Source organism: Coptis chinensis, chromosome 2 (assembly GCF_015680905.1).
Source record: "Coptis chinensis isolate HL-2020 chromosome 2, ASM1568090v1, whole genome shotgun sequence".
Lineage (NCBI taxonomy): Eukaryota > Viridiplantae > Streptophyta > Magnoliopsida > Ranunculales > Ranunculaceae > Coptis > Coptis chinensis.
This window is the reverse complement of record NC_141457.1, coordinates 2,550,663-2,571,293: the sequence shown is the minus strand read 5'-3', so window position 1 is coordinate 2,571,293 and position 20,631 is coordinate 2,550,663. Positions and strand designations below refer to the sequence as shown.

The following is a 20,631-nucleotide window of genomic DNA, read 5'->3' as shown; positions in this document are numbered from 1 at the left end:
AAGAGGCGTCTTTGTAAAAGCGCCCGACGACTTCCACTCCGCCTATAGCGACTAGTCTCCCGAGGAGTATCGTCTTTGGGCGGGGACAAAGCCGAGGTCGAGGGGCGAAGATATGGATACGCTCACGGGGACCATGGACATGGCGAAATGTTTGGTGAGTGCGTTGTTTGTTAACTTTTTAGTCGTCCGCTTTGATTGATTTTCATTGTCTTTCCGTGCTTTGTAGTTTCTTGTCGGCTATGATAAGTTGAAGAGTGTTGTCAACGCCCGACGATCGCGATGTTGATGCCCGAGTCGGTACGCAGGATGTCTGCGAAATTTGCTTTCGGGTGGTGACAAGAAAAGGTTGGAGACTATGTCGGAGAGCTTCGGGTATGTTTGCTCTTTCACTCTTTGATCGTGATGTTGGATGCTATCTCTCCCTTATTGGCTTTGTTTTGTTCCTTGTGCTCTAGCTTTTTTTCTATGGCTTGGTGTGACGCTTTTGTTAGGGGAGAAGGCAGTCTACGAGAGAGTTCTCCTCTACTGATGGAGGAAATGGAGTTTCATCCTCATGTGCACGAGGACCGTGGCAAGAGGAAGGCGGTAGCGTCGGGGTCCAAAAACTAAACGCCCCGAGGTCATTGGCCAAATGGAGGTATTGTGATTGAATTCGCCCCATCGGGAGGACGGCGTCCCTCGGAACCCGAAAGGGTAGACGAATTGGAGCGGGGGGACCGCCGCTGGGTGGGAGCTCGCGACTCTCGCGTTAGGGGCGTGGGAAGTGAGTTCTTTCGTCGGGAAGGCGGGGAAGAGGCGTCTTTGTAAAGCGCTCAAACTGCGACTCCCTCCTTTGCCTATAGCGACTAGTCTCCGAGGAGTATCGTCTTTGGGCGGGGACAAAGCCGAGGTCGAGGGCGAAGATATGGATATCGCTCACGGGGACCATGGACATGGCGAAAGCTGTTTGGTGAGTACGTTGTTTGTTAACTTTTAGTCGCCCCGCTTTGATTGATTTTCATTGTCTTTCCGTGATTTGTAGTTTCTTTCGGCTATGATAAGTTGAAGAGTGTTGTCAACGCCTCGATATCGATGTTGATGCCCGAGTCGAGCTGGGATGTCTGCGAGCTGCTCGGGTGGCTGACAAGAAAAGGTTGGAGACTATGTCGGAGAGATGTCGTGCTGTTGGTGATGAAAATGCGAGACTTGCTGCGTCTATGGCTGATCTGCAAGTGGAGATCGCGGAAGTCACCGAAGCTACGGCAATGCCGAAGGTTGCCCGTAAAGGCTCGAACGCGTATACCACTTGCTTCAGAGTGAGTACGCCAAATTTGGATGAGAAATACCGGGCGACTAAAGAAGGCGAGGGGCTCGAGAGGCCGATATGCGTGTTGTGCTGCGAGCTGCCAGGCATGTTCCCTCAACCAGCTCTGTTCCTGAGGATAAACATGTGGTTGCTGCTCCGTGATGCCGATTCTGTCTTCTGGTGAGAATTTTTCTTTGTATTTGATTAGAACGCAGTGTCGCCTTTGCCCTACGAGGGTTAAACACTAGAGCTGCGTTTTCGGGCTTTGCGAAAGCGATTCGCTTTTGAAATTTGGAGAACTGGTTTCCACGAAAGTGGCAGTTCGTTAACTTTGGTTTTTGTAATCTAGTAGCCGACCTAGATTTTCTGGGTAGACCCAGCAGGTCGGTGCCTTAGAGCTGATTTCATTGGATCCGGAATGTGTGTTCCTTTTGGTGCGTACTTGATTAATGCTGTATACTTTTTGGTCTGATTGTTCATGGCTTTGCTTCTGTCCATGGACTTTGCTTCTGAGATGTATTCTCGTTATATGTTAAGCTGGTATGATAATGCGCAGGACCGCGACATTTAAGTGTTTGATCTTTTTGGACGAAAGGGGATCGTGCCCCTGCGAAGTTCGTGGGTCATGTTGCTCATGGGAGGCGTTTTCTTTGGTTAACCCAAGCGATCGGTCCTCGTCGCCTAGTGAGGATCAAAAAGAGGCGTGGGCCTGTAAGCTCCCGAACGCCCCGCCGCGTGAGAGCGTGTTTAGCCCCTGAGGGCGTTACGCCTCCCGAAGGCGTTCGAAGTTGATCCTAGATGTATAGGTCCTCAACTTAGCGAGACTAGGAGAGGCGATAAGCCTGTAAGCTCCTGAGAGCATCCCCGCCAGATGAGAGCGTGTTTAGCCCCCGGGGTGGTGCTCTGAAGCGTTCGGCCGAGTTGATCCTAAATGTATAGGTCCTCAACTTAGCGAGACTTGGAGAGGCGATAAGCCTGTAAGCTCCTGAGAGCGTCCTGGTCGCATGAGAGCGTGTTTAGCCCCTGAGGGCGTGGTGCTCCTGAGAGCGTTCTCGTTGAGTTGATCCTAGATGTATAGGTCCTCAACTTAGCGAGACTCGGAGAGGCGATAAGCCTGTAAGCTCCTGAGAGCGTCCTGCTCGTATGAGAGCGTGGTGCTCCTGAGAGCGTTCTCGCTGAGTTGATCCTAGATGTATAGGTCCTCAACTTAGCGAGACTCGGAGAGGCGATAAGCCTGTAAGCTCCTGAGAGCGTCCTGCTCGTATGAGAGCGTGTTTAGCCCCCTCGGCGTGGTGCTCTGGAGGCGTTCTCATTTGAAGTTGATCCTAGATGTATAGGTCCTCAACTTAGCGAGACTTCGGAGAGGCGATAAGCCTGTAAGCTCCTGAGAGCGTCCTGCTCGTATGAGAGCGTGTTTAGCCCCTGAGGGCGTGGTGCTCCTGAGAGCGTTCTCGCTGAGTTGATCCTAGATGTATAGGTCCTCAACTTAGCGAGACTTGGAGAGGCGATAAGCACATGCGACGCCCTCGAGAGCGCCCCGCCAGATGAGAGCGTGTTTAGCCCCTGAGGGCGTGGTGCTCCTGAGAGCGTTCTCGCTGAGTTGATCCTAGATGTATAGGTCCTCAACTTAGCGAGACTCGGAGAGGCGATAAGCCTGTAAGCTCCTGAGAGCGTCCTGGTCGCATGAGAGCGTGTTTTGGTATGGAGCTTGCTGTGTGAGAGGTGTGGTTTGGGGATGTGAGTAGATCCGCCATTTATGATAACAATCTTGAGTTTCTTTCATATGAACTTTGTAGTGCCTGGGAGCAGGAATTACAATGCGTAATACAACTATTGGTAAAATTGCTTTAGCAGGTATGTGTTCCATGGTCGTGGCAGCAACTTTCCTTCTTGAGTTTTAATCCAATACGCGCCGTTGCCAACGACGCGTTCCACTATGTAAGGGCCTTCCCACGTTGGTGCTAGCTTAGTGTCATCTTGAGTTTTCTTCAAAACGAGGTCTCCCGGTTGAAAAGACCGTGGGTTCACTCGTTTGTTGTAAGATCGCTTGAGGACCTGTTGGTAGGCTGCCACCCTGATGGCTGCTAGGTCGCGCCGTTCCTCGAGGAGATCGATCTCTCGAGCTAGAACTGAGTCATTAAGGCCTGATTCGACAAGTTCAGATCGGGTTGTCATTGATTGTCATTTCGGTGGGGATGGCGGCCCGCGCCATAGCACAGGGAAAATGGTGACTCGCCGGTGCTTGAGCGAGCTGTAGTGCGATGAGCCCATAGTATGTTCTCCAGCTGATTTGGCCACTGGCTCTTGTTCTTTTCAATTTTCTTCTTCAAATTCTCCAGAATGGCTTTGTTGTGTACGCTTGTCCATTGCTTTGAGCGCATCGTGGGTGGAGAATGCATGAACGATCTTCCATTTGGCCGTAAACTCTTTGAATCGTTTTTCCCTTGAACCGAGCCATTGTCCATCACCGATTAATATGTGGTAAGCCAAACCGGGTGATGATATGAGTCCAAATGAAATTTCTGACGTGTGATTCTTTGACGTGTGCTAATGAAATTGCTTCAACCCACTTAGTGAAGTAGTCTGTGGCAACAAGGACGAATCGGAAGCCGGTGCTCTTCCTCGAGGGCGAATGGTCCCATAATGTCCATGCCCCACATGTGGAAGCGGCCAAGGGCTCGCGATGTTAATCAATTCGCGAAGTGGTCAGATGATGTTGTGACCAAATGTTTGGCATTTGACACTAATTTCGAGGACATACGCTTTAGCATCAATCTGCATCGAGGCCGAAGTACCCTTGGGAGATCGCTTTGTGGGCTAATGATCGACCTCAAAGATGGTTGCCGTGACTCTCCTTCGTGAATTTCAGAAAAATTAGTCGGCCTTGCTCGGGCTGATACATCTCGGATGAGGTCCCCCGGACTTGCGGAATATCTGCCGCTCACCAAACAATAGCTACGTGCTTGGTGTGGAACCTCTTGGCTTTGGGGCTCCCTCGAGTGTGCCGTCATCGATGTATTGTATAATAGGCTGCATCCGGGATTGATTTCGTCGATCTGGAGAGAGTGGGGCACAGTCGCTAATTGTCAAGACTTGGTCCGCTTTGGTAAAGCCGGGTCGATCGACTACTTCGATAATCGGTTGTCTAGGGACACGATTCCGTGTCCGAGTGGCTAAGTATGCTTGTTATCCGCGTGACGCGGTTCTCGCCACGCAAAAAATGGTGTATCGTCGTTACGCTAAATGACGGAAGCAAATCGTTAACAACTTGAAGGTATTTAGAGGTTACCTTCATTTGGTAGTGTACTCTTTTTTGCAACTGGGGCGACCGGTTCGCGAAGTCACTAAAGATTTGGATCTCCTTTACTCCGAAATGGATCGGGCCAGCGATTCCCATTATTAGTGCTTCAGAGGCCGTTGTTGGGCGTTGCGGGTCTATCTGAACCGCTTCTTCTACCATAGCTCCCCTGGGGAGACTAAAACGATTCCCATGCCATCGCCTCCGTGGTTCTTTGGAACCATCGACGATAGAGACCCGATTGTTTGCATGCTTTCGCTTTCTTGGGTGCGACCTCCGTTTGACCTCCCCATTAGGGTCGCCGACCGAAATCTGCTAGGAAGTCCGCGAACGACGACCCTTCTACGATATGGCGGACGAAGTCCATGTGGTGCTCCCGACTCTTCGCCCATATTGCCATCCTAGTAGTCTTGTTTTCTTTGTGAAGAATCCTCTTCAAGGGGAGATCGGTAAGTACTTTGATTGGATGAGCCCGGAAATACGGTCCCGAATTTTCTTGCCAAAGTATAACAAAGCAAGGACCTCTTTCTATGTAAAGAGTAGTTCTTCTCTGCTGGAGTGAGTGTCTTGCTTGTGAAGTAGACGGCTTTTCTGAATTGTGCTCGTCCTTGAATAGGACCGAACTGATGGCGAAATCGAATACCGCCAGATAGAGCCCCAAAGTTTCTCCGTCTGTTGGTTTGGCTAGGACGGGAGGTGTTGTGAGGTACTCCTTAAGGGTGGCGAATGCTTGGTGGCATTGATCGTTCCATGAGAATTGCTCGCCTTTCTTTAGTATCTATAAGAACGGTCGGCATTTGTCTGATGCTCTGGATATGAATCGGTTGAGTGCAGCGACCATACCTGACAACTTTTGTATCTGTTTCTTTGTTTGCGGGTCGGGCATGTCGATGAGCGCCAATTTGGTCTGGATTTGCTTCGATGCCTCGTTGCGAGACGATATCCGAGAAATTTTCGGAGGGCGCTCCAAAAGACACTTCTCCGGGTTGACTTCATTCCAGTTTCGTCATTAGTCCGGAGAACGCTTTGCTCGAGGTGAGTGAGGTGGTCACCGCTTTTTGCTTTTTGCTTTTGACAACCATATCGTCTATGTAGACCTCCATGGTATCGCGCCCTAACATGTCCTGGAACATGTTAGTTACTAGTCGCCGATAGGTCGCTTCCCCGCGTTCTTTAGTCCGAGCGGAGAACGTTGTAACAATAAATTCCTTGCTTTTGATGAACGATGTCTTCTCCCCGATCTTCTTCAGCCTAATGGTATCGATTGTACCCACTATAAAGCCCATAAATGATAGCAAGCTTCGTGCCCACAAGTCCGGTCGACTAGTTGGTCGATTCTTGGTGGGGGAAGCCGTCTTTTGGAGTTTCTTGATTGACGCGTTGGTGAAGTCGACGCACAAACGGATTGTGCCATTCTTTCGGGATCGCTACTATCTTGGCGACCCAACGGGTAGTCGACCTTCCGGATGAAACCTACTTGTTTGAGCTTATCTACCTAAATTCGTTGATTGCTTTTTGAAAGCGTAATGACAATCGTCTAGGACGCTCGAACCGGGTTTGGCACCGGGGTTGACGTTTAACCGATGGCATGCAACACTAGGGTCTATACCAAGCACATCGATATCACGACAAGCCGAACACATCTTTATTTATGGACGAGAAATTTTACAAGTTGAGCCTTAAGTGTGGGGAGGAGGTTAAAGCCCACATAGACGAAGTTTAGGGTCGCCTTCGGTTCCGAGTTCACTTGTCGCTTGTCTTGAGTCGGTGCTTGGCTCATGGCGTTCCGGGCTCTCGGAGGATTGTTCTTTGCGGTTTCTGTGGTTGGTTCGCTGGTCGGCCGAAGTAGTCGAGGAACTGGGACGATTTCGTGGTTACGACAACGTGGTCGGTGACCGCCATTGTTGCGGACAATGTAAACCGGGTAGTTCCCCGCCATTCTTCCGGGTTGGAAGGGAGGTGGTGATGGTATCACGAGACTTTGCTTGCTCGTGATGATGCTTCCAATGGGGCGACCTCGTTGATTTGTTGCCGCTGGTACTTTGCTTTGGTAGTGGTCGATCGGGCTGGTGAGTGGAAACTCTTGTTGGAGCCCCCGTTCGTTTTATTCGCTTAGCTCTCACCCGACTACTAAATCTTTGGCCATCAGATAGTTGGTAGGTTCGTTCTCCGACGGAGATGGAGGTTCCGTGGTTTTGTTTTTCTGCGATGATCCGGGTTACAATGATGGGCCTCGAGCTGGTTGCTTCGAAGTTCCATCATTCCCCTTGGGCCAGGAAAACGGATGACTTGGTGCAACGTGGACGGTATGGCTTGCATCTGATGTATCCACCGTCGTCCTAGGATGGCGTTGTAGGACGACTTGGTATCTAGGACGCTAAAGCGCGTGTTGAAGCTGACTTTGTCTTCCCGGGAGCCCACTGAAACTGGGAGGATGATGTCTCCTATTGGATCGGCTCTGGAATCGTTGAACCCGAAGAGGGGTGCAATGGGGTCTATGAAGACCGACTTTGGTAAGTTCATCTCTTGGATCGTGTGGTAGAACAGAATATCGCAAGAGCTGCCAGGGTCGATCAAAAACTCGCTTGACCGGTCCGGGCCATCGATTTTGGCGTGGACCACGAGTGCATCGTTAATGCGGGAGGCGAACCTTGTTGAGGTCGGCCTCGAGAAGGTGATGTCCCCGTTTCTACGAGCTGCGCGGCACGGCCGCGCAGCTTTGTGAAGAGAAATTGTATACTTCATGGAGGGCCCGCAGCTTCTTCTTTTCCCCGTGAACTGATCCGAGTCGCCTCTTGGAGAGTGATCATGTGGATGGTTATCGTCGTGCTTTCGCGACCTCTTGACGGCCGACGGCGATCTTGAGGGATCGCGTTCGAGCCGCGTCCTCGATATGAGGAGGGCGACTTTGAGACCTCGATCGCTCGTCCGGGTGGGGACTGCCATTATCCCGCGGGCCATGAGTTTGTGAATTAAGCGCCGCCGTCGTATATTAGTGTAATCGCTTGATGTGCCCAACCGACCGAAGTCTTGCAAGTAATGCTTCGAGCCCCCGCCAGACGCCGGTCTGCGTGGCACCGGGCGCGTGAAAAGTGAAAGCTAGTAGGGTCGGTCCAGGCGATCCGTTGGTCGCCTTTATCTCGGGTAGAATGCATTTCGCTGATCTTTTCTAGTATGTAACTAGGAGATCCGTGAGCACGGCTTAATTCCCGATCATTTTCTGGTTTGGGTCCGGAGGGGGTTGCCCTTCTTTGTCGGGTCGTTTCCTAGAGGATGATGCTACTTCGTAAACCCTCCCTCTTACGCTTTTCTTCTTCGCTTCGTTTCGCTTTATGAGCCTCTTTGCAGCTTGATGTATTTATCTACTCGAAAGCGCATGCCTTCGCCAATAACGTTCGGGTTGGTCTTTCAAGAAGCGACACGGTTAGGTTGGTGTTCAAGGGTGCGGCAAGGCGGTTGTGAAAAAGCCACCGCGGCAAATGATTCCTTGAGGTCGCTTTCCATGTCCAAGAGCTCTGTTTTGAACCGGCTTAGAAGGAGGATTTGTAGGTTTCCTCCTTGCCCGTGAGCGAAATGGAAGAGTGAATTGAGATCACCCTTCTTGCGCGTCATTTATGGCATCGATCTTGGTTCGCGAACGTGTCGGTAAGTCGTTCTCGAAGCTTCAGATGGAGTCCGCTCGAGGGAGAAGAACCAATCGAGCCGAGTGAAGGATCCTTTAAGCTTCTTTGGAAAGAGCTCCGTGATCGGAGATGGTCGAACTCGGGCGCTATTTGTAGAGTCGCGAGGCTTTGAGCATATCGTGCTATATATCCTGGGCATGTCGCGGTAAATCCCATATGATGGGAACCGTGGTTGGACAAAATCGAGGGAGACCTTGTGAAGTACTTCAAAGAAGAAATGGAGATGCACGATAGGTTTTCAGATTTTCTCGCACTATATGGGTGGAATCTTTCTTGACCGCATTCTTGTCGAGCCTTTGGTTTAGCTCGGTGATCTGTTGACTGACGTTGATGACGTCGTCTTCCGCGGTGCCAACTAGTGGGCTCTGTGTATCAACTTGTGCACGTAATGTGACGTTTGCTTGTCTGAGTTGGGCAATTTGTTCATTCATTGTTCCTAGCTGGTCTGCCAAAGTGTGGAATTGAGCTTCGAGGCTTGCCATGCTTCGTGGGCTTGAGAATCTTTTGTTTTGATTTTTGGCTTCTGATTGTAAAGTGGTTTGGTTTCTCAAGTAATCGAGACCACAGACGGCGCCAATGTAAAGGTGTGATGTGATATTCCCTTACAAACAGTCTCTGGGGGACTGATATGGATGGATGGGTGAGACCGAGTTCGGCTTTGAGAGCTTAACCGCCCCACGATCTTACGGGTTCTTGGGGTCGACTTAGAATCAGTCCGCGTGGAGTTCACGTGGAGTGGTATTTATAGAGATTGAAATTGTATCCTCACCCTCCACGTGTAAAGGATGTCACCAACGTGGGGTGTGGATCATGGGAGCACGGAGAAATATCTACATAGTCCGCTTTGTGATGATGAGGAGTGGCGGCTGGTAAGTAAACAAGCGCCGCGTGTGATGATGGACAGCGAGTTAGGATGAGTGCAAGTACACCTTCGGTCATGATTGCTTATGGATAGGGTCGTGTCGCTGGCGAAGTTCATAATAATGTTGCGATGACCGTCCCCGTAGTAGCGATGTTGGCTCATGGATGCGACCTGAGACCATAGGTCGGTGTATTAGTTCCACCATGTTAAGCGCGTGCTGGATAGAGAATATCACCCCCCTACACACCTCTTAATGCTTAAAACTTATAATTGAGAAGTTCTGAATGCTGAAAAGTCAAAAAACAAACAACACCTGAGTTAATATGTTTTCGTTGGGGTTTTTCGTTTTTTAATTTGTCAGTTTTTTCAATTGCAATTCAAAATCCGCGTTACCGATTCCACGTGCATCGCGTGATTCGGCGTGCATCTCGTGTGTAATTAAAAAATAATATATGGCTCCCAGACAATTTTCTTTTCTTTTTTGGCAAGTGGCTCCCAGACTAATGTGCACGTTGTTTTCTTTAACCTAATTGTCCTATATACCAATGACTTTATTCAAGTAAATTCTAACATCAAGAATCTTCGAAATAGTATTAATTTGAAATCGGGATTTTGTTTTTCTTAATGAGTTTTATCTTAAGTAACTGTAATTATCTAAAGTAAATCCGGCCAATTTAATTTTTCCATACACATTACTTACTAAAGCCACTTATAAAAGCAGGTCTTACGAACTTAGGATTCTCGTTGATTCCCTTTTTTCGTTTAGAGCTTGAAGAAGTATATTGAGGTAAGAGAGTGAAGTGAAAGGATGACCAAAAATCTGATTAGTTTGGGGGGATCGTTACCTGTTGACAACGTCCAAGCTCTCGCAGGTACAGAGTTGAAAGACGTCCCTGATCGATACGTTAGATCGGAATTAGAGTATGACAATGATGTAGTTTCTACTGATAACGACGTGGAAATCCCAGTTATCGATCTGTCAAGGCTCCTCAATCAAAAGTCTGCTTCTGATGAACTCGCAAAGTTCCACTCAGCCTGCCTAGATTGGGGTTTCTTTCAGGTCAGTCAATATAAGCAAAAAAGGTAGTACACCATAAAATTATTTGGCAGTAAGATTCCATGATTTCCATCAAAAGTATCTTACGTTTGTAAAGATTGTTGTGCATTGACGTCACTGTCAATTTGGTGCAATTTCTCCCAGTTGATGAACCATGGAGTATCAGAGGAAGTGATTGAGAAAATGAAGGTTGACATGGAGGACTTTTTTCGGCTTCCATTAGAGGAGAAAAAAGTTTATGGACAGCTACCGGACAGTATAGAAGGCTATGGTCAGGCCTTTGTCAAATCTGACGAGCAGAAGCTTGAATGGGCGGACATGCATTTGTTAATTACAATTCCATTTAAAGAAAGAAACATGCGATTTTGGCCAAACAATCCTACTTCTTTCAGGTAATCAATCATTTAATTTCCCTCATAGAATTTTAAGGGGACAACTCATATGAGATTGAGCACGTACTTTTTTTCAACCTTTTATTTTAGGGAATCAGTGAACAAATTCTCAAAGGACGTTCAAGAAGTTGCAATGTGTCTCATAGGATTGATGGCTAGGAACTTGGGGCTTGAATCACAAGTATTGACAAAGCCTTTCGAGAACTGTATTCAGTCGGTGAGGATGAACTACTACCCACCATGTCGTTACTCAGACAAGGTTTTGGGACTCACTCCACATTCTGATGCTAGTAGCCTAACTCTCGTCCTTCAAGTTAATCAAGTAAATGGACTGCAGATCAAGAAAAATGGAAAGTGGTTCCCTGTTAAACCCATTTTAGGGGCTTTCGTCGTCAACATTGGTGATATATTAGAGGTATAATCTTACAAGATAGGGAAAACTAAATCTGATTTTCTCTGCATTTTTCTTTGTCAAGTAAAAAATTCTGGTCAGACTCCATTACGGGACTCCCTAACTGCCCACTATAGATTTGCATTGAGTAGTCACCATGTGATGGTCAGTACAAATTAGACATTTTCGTGTTTGGGAGTCCCTAAAAGCTCTATTGCATGGGTACTTCATATTTTCTGTTGTGTCTCGTGTCGCCGTGTCCAACACTCCTGTGTCGGCGTGTCCGACGCGGACACACAACCCAGATACGACACCTACACTTCTACAGTAAGAGGTGTAGGATGATGTATCTTTTATAAGATATGACCCACAGAAACATAAAATATTAGAATTGAGATCCTATAACCACATAATTTTACTTATCTTTTCAATAACCTTATTGCCAAATAGTTTTTCTAATAAAAAAATTAAAATTAAAATAAATATTAACCGTGCGTATCTGCTTTTTAGACCATATTGTGTCCAAATCTCCGTCCAAATTGGACACTCCTACCCGTACCATGCAACGCAGCCTAAAAGTAGTCCCTTCATCTATTTCATGAACCAAACACAGCGTTGACATCTTTTACGACATATCTAATAGCATGGAATGGAAGAATCTTTATTTGCATAGTATAAGACAATCGAGTACAAACCTTGCACATGAATTTTGTTAAGGATTTTTGCTTTGTATCATATTGTCGATGTGCAGATAATGACCAATGGGGTATACAAGAGCATTGAGCACAGGGTTGTCATTAACCCTGACAAAGAACGCCTCTCAATAGCAGTGTTCCATGACCCAGAAATTTCCGCTATAATTGAGCCTGTCCAAGATCTTGTGAAAAAACACGGAGCCAGATACAAGACCGTACGTCATGCAGACTTCTTGAACCAATCAATTAATAACAAACTCGATAGTAAGACCTTTTTGGATCAGTTCAAACTGTAGATTATGTAAGAGACTACTATATATGGGAGTAAATTTCAACTTCTGGTCAGATGTGTTGATCTTTTGGATGTTTGAGTTTGTTATGTTGTTAGCTAAGGACAAATACACGAATTGGGACCCCAAATTAACTAACATACCATAATAGGGCATTGAAAATGTTGACCGATGTTTTGTACCAAAACAGGATGTCGGACCCACTTGTTGATGTCAGCAAACAAATGTGAACTTCCTATCATGCTCTTCTTTCTCTTAGGGGCTATTTGTTTTTTTGGGTTAAGTTATAAGAGGGTCTTATAAGACCATGTGTTATAAGAGGGTCTTATAAGATGATCTTATAAAGTGGTTTGTTTTTCATTTTAAGTTCCTCTTATAAGCACTTGTAAAAATAGAAAAAACAAATACATAACATCTTATAGATGGTTATTTGACAAATATAACCCTACTTTACATCACATTTAACATGAATAGATTAATTTGAAACAAAAATATAGTTTGATTTTCGATTTCAAATCAATTTTGATAATTAGAATATCGATTTTAGGAAACTACTTTAGTTGGCAGTGGTGGTAGTGGTCTTAATAACACAGTGGTGGTGGTAGTGGAAGTGATGATATTGGTCTTAGTAACACGGTGGTGGTAGTGGTAGTAGTAGTAGAAGTGGTGGATATCTTAATAGCACGGTGGTGGTAGTGATGATAGTCTTAATAGTACGGTGGTAGTGGTGGTGATGGTAGTGGTAGTGGAGGTAATGATATTGGTCTTAATAGCACGGTGGTAGTGATAGTGGTGGTGGTGGTGATAGTCTTAATAGTACGGTGATAGTGGTGGTGGAGGTGATGATGGTGGTGGTAGTGGTGGTGGTGGTTGTAGTGGCGGCAGTGGTGGTGGTGGTTTTAATAGTTTGGTGGTGGTGGTGATGATGGTGGTGGCAGTGGTGGTGAATTGGTGATGATGATGGTGGTGGTAGTGGCGGCAGTGGTGGTGGTGATGATAGTCTTAATAGTACGGTGGTAGTGGTGGTGATGGTAGTGGTAGTAGAGGTGATGATATTGGTCTTAATAGCACGGTGACAGTGATGGTGGTGGTGGTGGTGGTGTTAATAGCACGGTGGTGGTAGTGGTGATAGTCTTAATAGTACGATGATAGTGGTGGTAGAGGTGATGATGGTGGTGGTAGTGGTGGTGGTTTTAATAGCACGGTGGTGGTGGTGGTGATAGTCTTAATAGTACGGTGATAATGGTGATAGAGGTGATGATGGTGGTGGTAGTGGCGGCAGTGGTGGTGGTGGTGGTTTTAATAGTTTGGTGGTGGTGGTGGTGGTGGTGGTAGTGGTAGTGGTGGTGAATTGGTGATGATGGTGGTGGTGGTTTTAATAGTTTGGTGGTGGTGGTGGTAGCTGGTGGTGGCTAGGGCAATGGAATTATTTGGAGAAGAAGATAATGAAAAGGAAAGAAGAGATAAATGAGGTTAGGGGTATATGGACGGGGGTGTTTGAGTCATTTTTCAAGTTATAAGACTTATAGAATTGAAGTAGATCCAATTTTGGTACTTATAGAATTGGAGCCTCTTATAAGACATTTCTAGTATAATGCCTCTTATAAGAGGCAAAAAACAAACCAAAAAAATGTCAAAAATCACTGGGCCACATCTTATAAGAGGTTATAAGACCTCAAGGTCTTATAAGAGGCAAAAACAAATGGCCCCTTAGTGTTAGTACTATTTTACCCTCTTCCAAATTAGGACCTCATCTTCTTCTCTCTACCCTTCGTTTACAGTAGGTTTCAGAAGAGGACTTAATCTTCTTCTCTCTCTTCCACGCACTCAAATAAAGCACATTTCCCTCTCTTTTTCCTACCTTACCCGCCCAATGTTCCTACCTTTCCCGCCCAATGTTCCCTACCTTTCCTTCTGTTTCTTTTGAACACATTCTCTTGGAGCAGGAGAACATGTATCTTATAACAGGTAACCCCACACTTCCTGCCCAATTTAGTTTCTTATAATTTCATTATAGTGCTGTATATTTTGTCACCAGTATACTCAAATCACCCGGCCCCAAATCACCAATATCTTATAATTCCATTATACTCAAATCACCAGTATCATCAATATATTAATGGAATTTAATGAGTCTCGTGAAGAGGAGAGTTCTGTGAGGGATTTTCATAGAAGGCGAACAAGTGGTGGAAATGGCATGTAGAGGAAGGGACTTTTGATGAATATTGGATAGTGGGGAAGAGTTCGGTTGCACTTCTGGCGATTGTGAATGCTCCGGCTTTTAGGGGTTTCTTAAAATGGCATCCCCAGTCACCCAAGTGTCAAGATATTGACACTTTGGATCATCTGTGGGAGATTTTCATTATAGCAGTGAACAAGCTATACAAGTTCAAGCCAGAGACGAGGTCAGTAGTTAATAAAGACTTTTACAATCTGGTTGTGGAAATAGATTTGCTGAGGTCTTGGGGTTTTGATGTCAATTTCATGGCGAAATATCTGTGGGAAATGGTATGTGATAGTGAAGAAGATTTAGGCATGTACACTTATAGTATACAAAAGAACATTAGGAGCCTAAATGTTCTTTCTGTAAAGTTTTTAGTTGGATTTGCGAAGATAGAAAGTAAGCACAAGGCTATGACAATACAAAAGTTGCGATGGCTACAAATTCTAACGGATGGTATGTTAGGTAAAAGTCATGTTGGTGGACTTGGAAAAGAAACTGATCCTGTTAGAGTCGAGTTATCTTGTGCGGCCAGAAATATCAAAATGGCTATGACAGTGATGTTTCTTCGCTCTTCGGCTTTCATTTCAGTGTTTAGCTATCTAGGGGGGTTCGATACTCCAGAAGAATTTGGTTTGATTGCACCCTTTCTAGAGGTTATACTCCAACCATATCCCCCACCACCTCATGCTAGATTGAAGGTAATTTCTATTTCATTGTTACTTTACAGTGTTGGAGAGGTTCTGTATAATGTCAGGTTGTAATTTTATTACTGTTGGTATATATTAATTAGTCGTATTGTTTGTTGTTACTTGTTACAGTCGATGAAACGAAAACACTCTAACATGGATTTAGAGATGAGCATTTTGGAGGAAATAGAATTTGATGCTTTTTTGCTTACAACAAGACGAAGACTAGAAATCGTCCAAGGCGTCGGGTATCCTCCAATGCCAAAGAAGCACTCTATAATTTATACACTCCCCTGTGGAAGAGTGGAATTGGAAAACCTCTTCTAGTGGTGGATTGAAGTTTTGGTACGGTGGTAGCCCAACCCACATGTTAGTGTGCTAATTTTGTTGTATCGTGGATGCATGCTTTGATGCCCCAGTAGGTCATTGTAAGTGATGTGAATGTGTAGTTTTGTGATGTGTAATGTGGGGACTGTGAAGATGTAGTTTTGTGTAGTTGGGACTGTGTAAAGTGGGGACTGTGAATGTGTAGTTTTGTGATGTGTAGTTTGGTGGTATTTTGAGCCCATATGTGCTGTTGCAATATATTTTGAAGCACACTCATGTTAGTGTACGTGCTGATTTTGTTGTACTGTGGATGCATGCTTTGATGCCCCGTGAGTGTGTAGTTTTGTGATGTGTAAAGTGGGGATTGTGAAGATGTAGTTTTGTGTAGTGGGGACTATGTAAAGTGGGAACTGTGAATGTGAAGTTTTGATGAATGTGAAGTTTTGTAACACTACTAAAAAAAAGGCTTTTTATGACAGCTTTTAGCAGTCATGAAATACATATTATGACACTTTCTGATTAAAAAACTAGCCATCATTACTGGGGGTGTCATAAAAAGTCAACAAAAACCGTCATTAAAATTATGACGGTTCATAGAAAGGTGTCTTAAAAGTTCCTCCCATCATGACATATATTAGTCTTTAAAACGTCATAGTAGGTAAATTTTATTATGACACCTCATACGTAACCGTCATAAATTATAGTTAGAACCGTCAAGAAATGCCCATTGACTATTGTGGAACCGTCATTTTATAGAAGAAAAATACGTCAACAAATAATTTACACTATGATAGTTCTTCTAAAACCGTCATCTAATATTAATTTTTTTAAAAAATAATTAATATTATTTATATTATTTTCCTGCCAAAAATACTGCATAATAACTTCAATTCCTAACCTGTAAACTTATTTTACCAATACAAACAACTATAAAACTCTCAAAAATAAAATTAGAACATCCACATTAACTCCCATATATTTTCAAACCATTCGAAAATACTTATTCCTTGCATCAATTATTTCACCAAGAAAAAATAACAAGTTATTATTATTTATCTAACATCATTGAAAAATGCTAGATACATTTATTTGATAACACATTCAACCAAACTAAAAATCATTTTAATCAACTCCAACATCAACAAATTAAGTATTATCCATCAATCAATCATTGTCAAACCTAAGAAACAAAATAAAGAAACATTATTAGTAAATTTGTTACTAAAAGCAGGCTATTTTATATATGGCATGAGAGGAACAGTGCGATGGGACCTAATTCTCGCAACAGAAGGGAAAATAAATGACAAATACCTATAATGCAAATGGACTGTGGTTCAAGATATACATGTAGCGCCCCAATTTTCTAGACAATTAAATATTTAGATAAAAGAGTTCGATCCAAATATTCAACCGTCTAATAAACCAAGACGTGAGCGGGTTCGACTCATATGAGTCCAACTAGAACTAAAATATAAAACACCCTTTGAACTTCGCGTTCAATGAAATTTCGACAGTTTCTTCTGTATTTCCAACATTTCATAAATTTAAAACCTGTCATAACCTGAAATTCAAATAATATACTTCCATTTAATATATAAAAAACCTCAGCCGTAACCTAACTACTAAAAGATATATTGATTCGTGGCACCGGCTACTTAACCATCTCGACAAATGCCAGTTAAATCAAATAGCTGCAGCGCCCCGAAACTAATCTCTTACTCTAGATCGGTCTTCCACACTTGGAACGCTCATCAACGTCATAATTTCTACCTAATGGATGCATTCTAATATGGATTCATTTTTAGAGACAATAAAGAAATAATAATTTATTACAACACACACTTAGAAGGAATAAATTTGAAATTAAAATAAATAGGTAAATGAACCGTTGTATCACTCAGAGTGCGCTTCATTCACGTTAAATTGTTCTTAACTTGCCCATATGCCTTTTCTTGTCTTATGGAATCACCTGTTCATCCCTGTGAAGATACTCCAATGCTCAACGTTGGATATGAAGTCAATATATAATAATCAACTTGAAATGAAATTGAAAACAAAAGACAAGGTTAACACATACCTTTAGCTACTTAATACCACTTGCCACCATCTCTCTCTCTCCTTATTAGCAGCCCAATATTATAACGACCCAACAGAATAACAAGCCCAATACAATAAACATGCCCAATATAAAAATAACCTTCAATGAAAAGCCCATAATCATCAAAGTCCGCCAATAATATACGTTACCACCCCGCCATTGATAAACGTTAAACCCCGCCATATATCTAGTAATTGACCGGTTCCATATTAATGGTAACAACAATAAATTTGCATTAACTTTGGAATTTACCGCGTCAAACACCCATACCAAAAATTGTAACTACTAGAATACTTAAATAAAACAGATACCAACACTCGTCACCCATATCAGTCTACACCAATTACTCTATAGTAGTACTGAACTAACACGTGAAATTTATATATAGTACATGGTTGTCAGAGAGCTGAAAACAAAAAAGACCCACAAATGCAAGGGTCATAGCACAAATATTTACTAAAGCCATCCATACCTCAAAGCAAACAAAACAAAAACAAAATACAATTTTCGTAATACATACACATACCTTTGGCTTGGCGAGATAAATTGTTCGATAAAAACAATAAGTAGAAGAATTATAGGCATGAGTTTGACATGATGTAAGAACTACAATCTCTATAGTTGTCAGTGCATAAACATAATACATTTTGTTAAAATCATCTCTTTATGAAGGATCAAGTAGTCCTATCTATTGTGCTTGTATAATGTTCACATTAAAGCATAAAGTAGCATGAACAGTTGAATACCATGTCATCGAAGGGGTTTTAGTCGGGGTGGAAGATCCAACTCTAGATTAATTCCTTGTGTTGATTTTACTAAAGTGAGAGACTATTATATACATAAACCAGTGATTCGCAAAACCAGATATAAAGATGGCGACCAGGGTTGCTATAAGCAATGTGATTATGTTGTTTCCAAGTCATTTCAGAAATCTCTAGTTAGTCCATGTCAAGTTACATGCATTTCTTCTATATAGGAGATTTCCTAACCACACTGAAGTGCAACGATCTGAAGGAGGTAAAAGCTTTAGTGTAACACTTGTTAGCTAAAATTATGACTTTAAAGCAAAATTTCCACCATAAATATGAATTACATAGCCATATTAGGCCATATCTATAATGAAATTTATACCAAAATACAAACAATAAACTAAAAACATAGATCTATCTACTGTAACAAAAGATATAAAACTAGTGAAAGCTTCTCGATAGTTATTAGTTGATAGTGATATGAATAGACAAACAGTTCTCAGCAACATGTGTAAAACTGCAAATGAACCGTGTAGTTCAAAATTAAACAGAGAATTATCAAAACATTCCTTCCAATCACAGTGGCTCTAACCACACATTTAAGGACTCAAAATTTTAAACTTTAGCAGTAACCAATTTCCAAATAAGATAAAAAGAAAGAGAGGCAAGAAAAGAAAAGCTCTTACAAAACCTTCTTCAATTTGAAACAACCAAAATATTCAAAGTGTCTTTTATGTCATGCTAAGTTTTTTGTTAAACCAATCACAAACATAATATTTCATATACAACCCCAAGTACTTACAAAGAATATATAAAAGTTGTAGACATGTATATATATCATACAAATTTAAAAAATAAAAATCAACTCACGTGTTCACCATCACTTTTAGCTCGATATTAGGGTAACCCTTTGTGCTATGAGTCTTCCATGGTCCAAGCTAGTCTTTCACTCATCCATCTAAAAACTTGAAAAAAAAAAAAAAAAAAAAAAAAAAAAAAAAAAATCATTAAAACATTGAAACCCAAGCACTTATAGCAACAATACTAGGTGTTAAAGATTGATAATACCTCACCCTATAAGACAAACAAGAATTTGTCATTGTAAGCAAAGACTTCCATGACCGCCATAAGAAGAGGTAGGTTCCTTTCACATGCAAACTTGGTCGCTACGTACAATAACCGTCCTCCTCAAGTATATGAATCTACAAGTACGCCTTTTCCTGTAACACCAGAAACAAAGATTATGAATTGATCATCTTGATTAGCAAGAAAACTAACATTGTCACAAACTAAAGCTAACTCCTAGTCTAGGAAATTGGACAAAGAGGTTCTCTCACCAAGGCTTGAAAGAGAATCTGACAAGCACCTCAACATTATATACACAAAATACTATGATCACTTGACACCTTAGCAGCACCTCATCATTTACTACTATGATTTCCCATAATCCCGGCCCATAATGTATTAGAAATTAAAAGGAAGAACAACTACCACTCAAACACCATAGTGTGGTAATGAGTTTTCTAACTAAAGGCAAACAGCCGACATTGCAAGCAAATAGAGAACTCATCGGCCATGGCCCAAGTCAATCAAATGCAGGAAACAATATCTAAACAATAAAAAAGTACACTACCACCAATAAATAGAGCTAGGACTTTTCCAGAAGGTTAACTTGAATAAAGTTTTATCGGAGGATAATTTTCAAGAGTAGGCATGCTAACAAGAAAACCAATAATGCTAGGAGTTAGAAACAATTTTCTCAATGGGAAGCTAGGCCCAAATGGGAGTACTAGGTGATTAAAATTCTACCACCAAGCACGAATAACCTCATTATCAATGACATACGAAAGCAAGAAATGTACCATCCACACTACTGTACACTAAATGAGCATTGAGCTACAATTAACACAAGACAATGACAAAAGGAAGATTAGATAATAAGAGAAACCCCTTATGAGCAACTACAACAAGGATTCACATTGTTCTAGCACTATCAAAAAGAGCTATTTGTCAATCAAGCCCTTGTTATTTACATAAAAGCTAGAGAAAACTAAACACAAGCACCATATTTACAGTTTTTACCACTTATTATATTTATATCAACAACTAGAGCAACTGCTTTCCACTTCTCTTCACACTTCAAACACAACCCATTGTTTTAATCATTTTCGTCGTTTACTTTTATCAAACATGGCCGGCCACCGAAGGAATCGAACTCACAAATAAAACAGTAAAACTCAATGTTCATATTGTACAATCGCCTGCATATTGTACTAAAGCTAAGCTGAAATATGGAGCTAAAGTATGGAGATATCTAATACAAGCAAAACACAAAGTTCATTACCAACATCTCTATTTCTTGTTTGTGCTGCATAGTTACACCATACACATTATGTAATTTGTTCAAGGTTGCAAATTAAGCTAAGAATCAGGAGTAAAGGGTGAATAGCAAAGAAAAAAAAAGGATGAAAGGTACAACAATGTTAAAAATTTAAGTAAGCATAATTCTATTAGAAAATTATTCAAACAATTTCCATACACTTTCATAAAGACCCCATGCAGTGTAAGAAATCACAAGATCTATAACCCCATCC

General features: G+C 42.8%; 2 protein-coding genes and 1 long non-coding RNA gene across 3 annotated transcripts; 2 read left to right on the top strand and 1 right to left on the bottom strand.

Moving 5' to 3' along the window:
- The first annotated feature begins 9,701 nt into the window (after positions 1-9,701).
- Positions 9,702-12,008, top strand: LOC147514358 (S-norcoclaurine synthase 1-like). The gene is made up of 4 exons (XM_086582534.1): positions 9,702-10,188; positions 10,330-10,577; positions 10,668-10,992; positions 11,720-12,008. The coding sequence occupies exons 1-4, from the start codon at positions 9,937-9,939 to the stop codon at positions 11,957-11,959; spliced, it is 1,065 nt and encodes a 354-aa protein (XP_086438660.1). The 5' UTR covers positions 9,702-9,936; the 3' UTR covers positions 11,960-12,008.
- On the bottom strand, positions 10,596-11,713 carry LOC147514359 (uncharacterized). The gene is made up of 2 exons (XR_015207664.1): positions 11,541-11,713; positions 10,596-11,170 (listed from the first exon to the last, which is right to left on the bottom strand). It is a non-coding gene; the product is annotated as an uncharacterized LOC147514359 (long non-coding RNA).
- A 2,125-nt stretch (positions 12,009-14,133) lies between the features above and the next one.
- Positions 14,134-15,702, top strand: LOC147514357 (uncharacterized). The gene is made up of 2 exons (XM_086582523.1): positions 14,134-14,875; positions 14,996-15,702. Exons 1-2 carry the CDS (start codon positions 14,438-14,440, stop codon positions 15,188-15,190), a joined length of 633 nt encoding a protein of 210 aa, XP_086438649.1. The 5' UTR covers positions 14,134-14,437; the 3' UTR covers positions 15,191-15,702.
- The last annotated feature ends 4,929 nt before the right edge of the window (positions 15,703-20,631 follow it).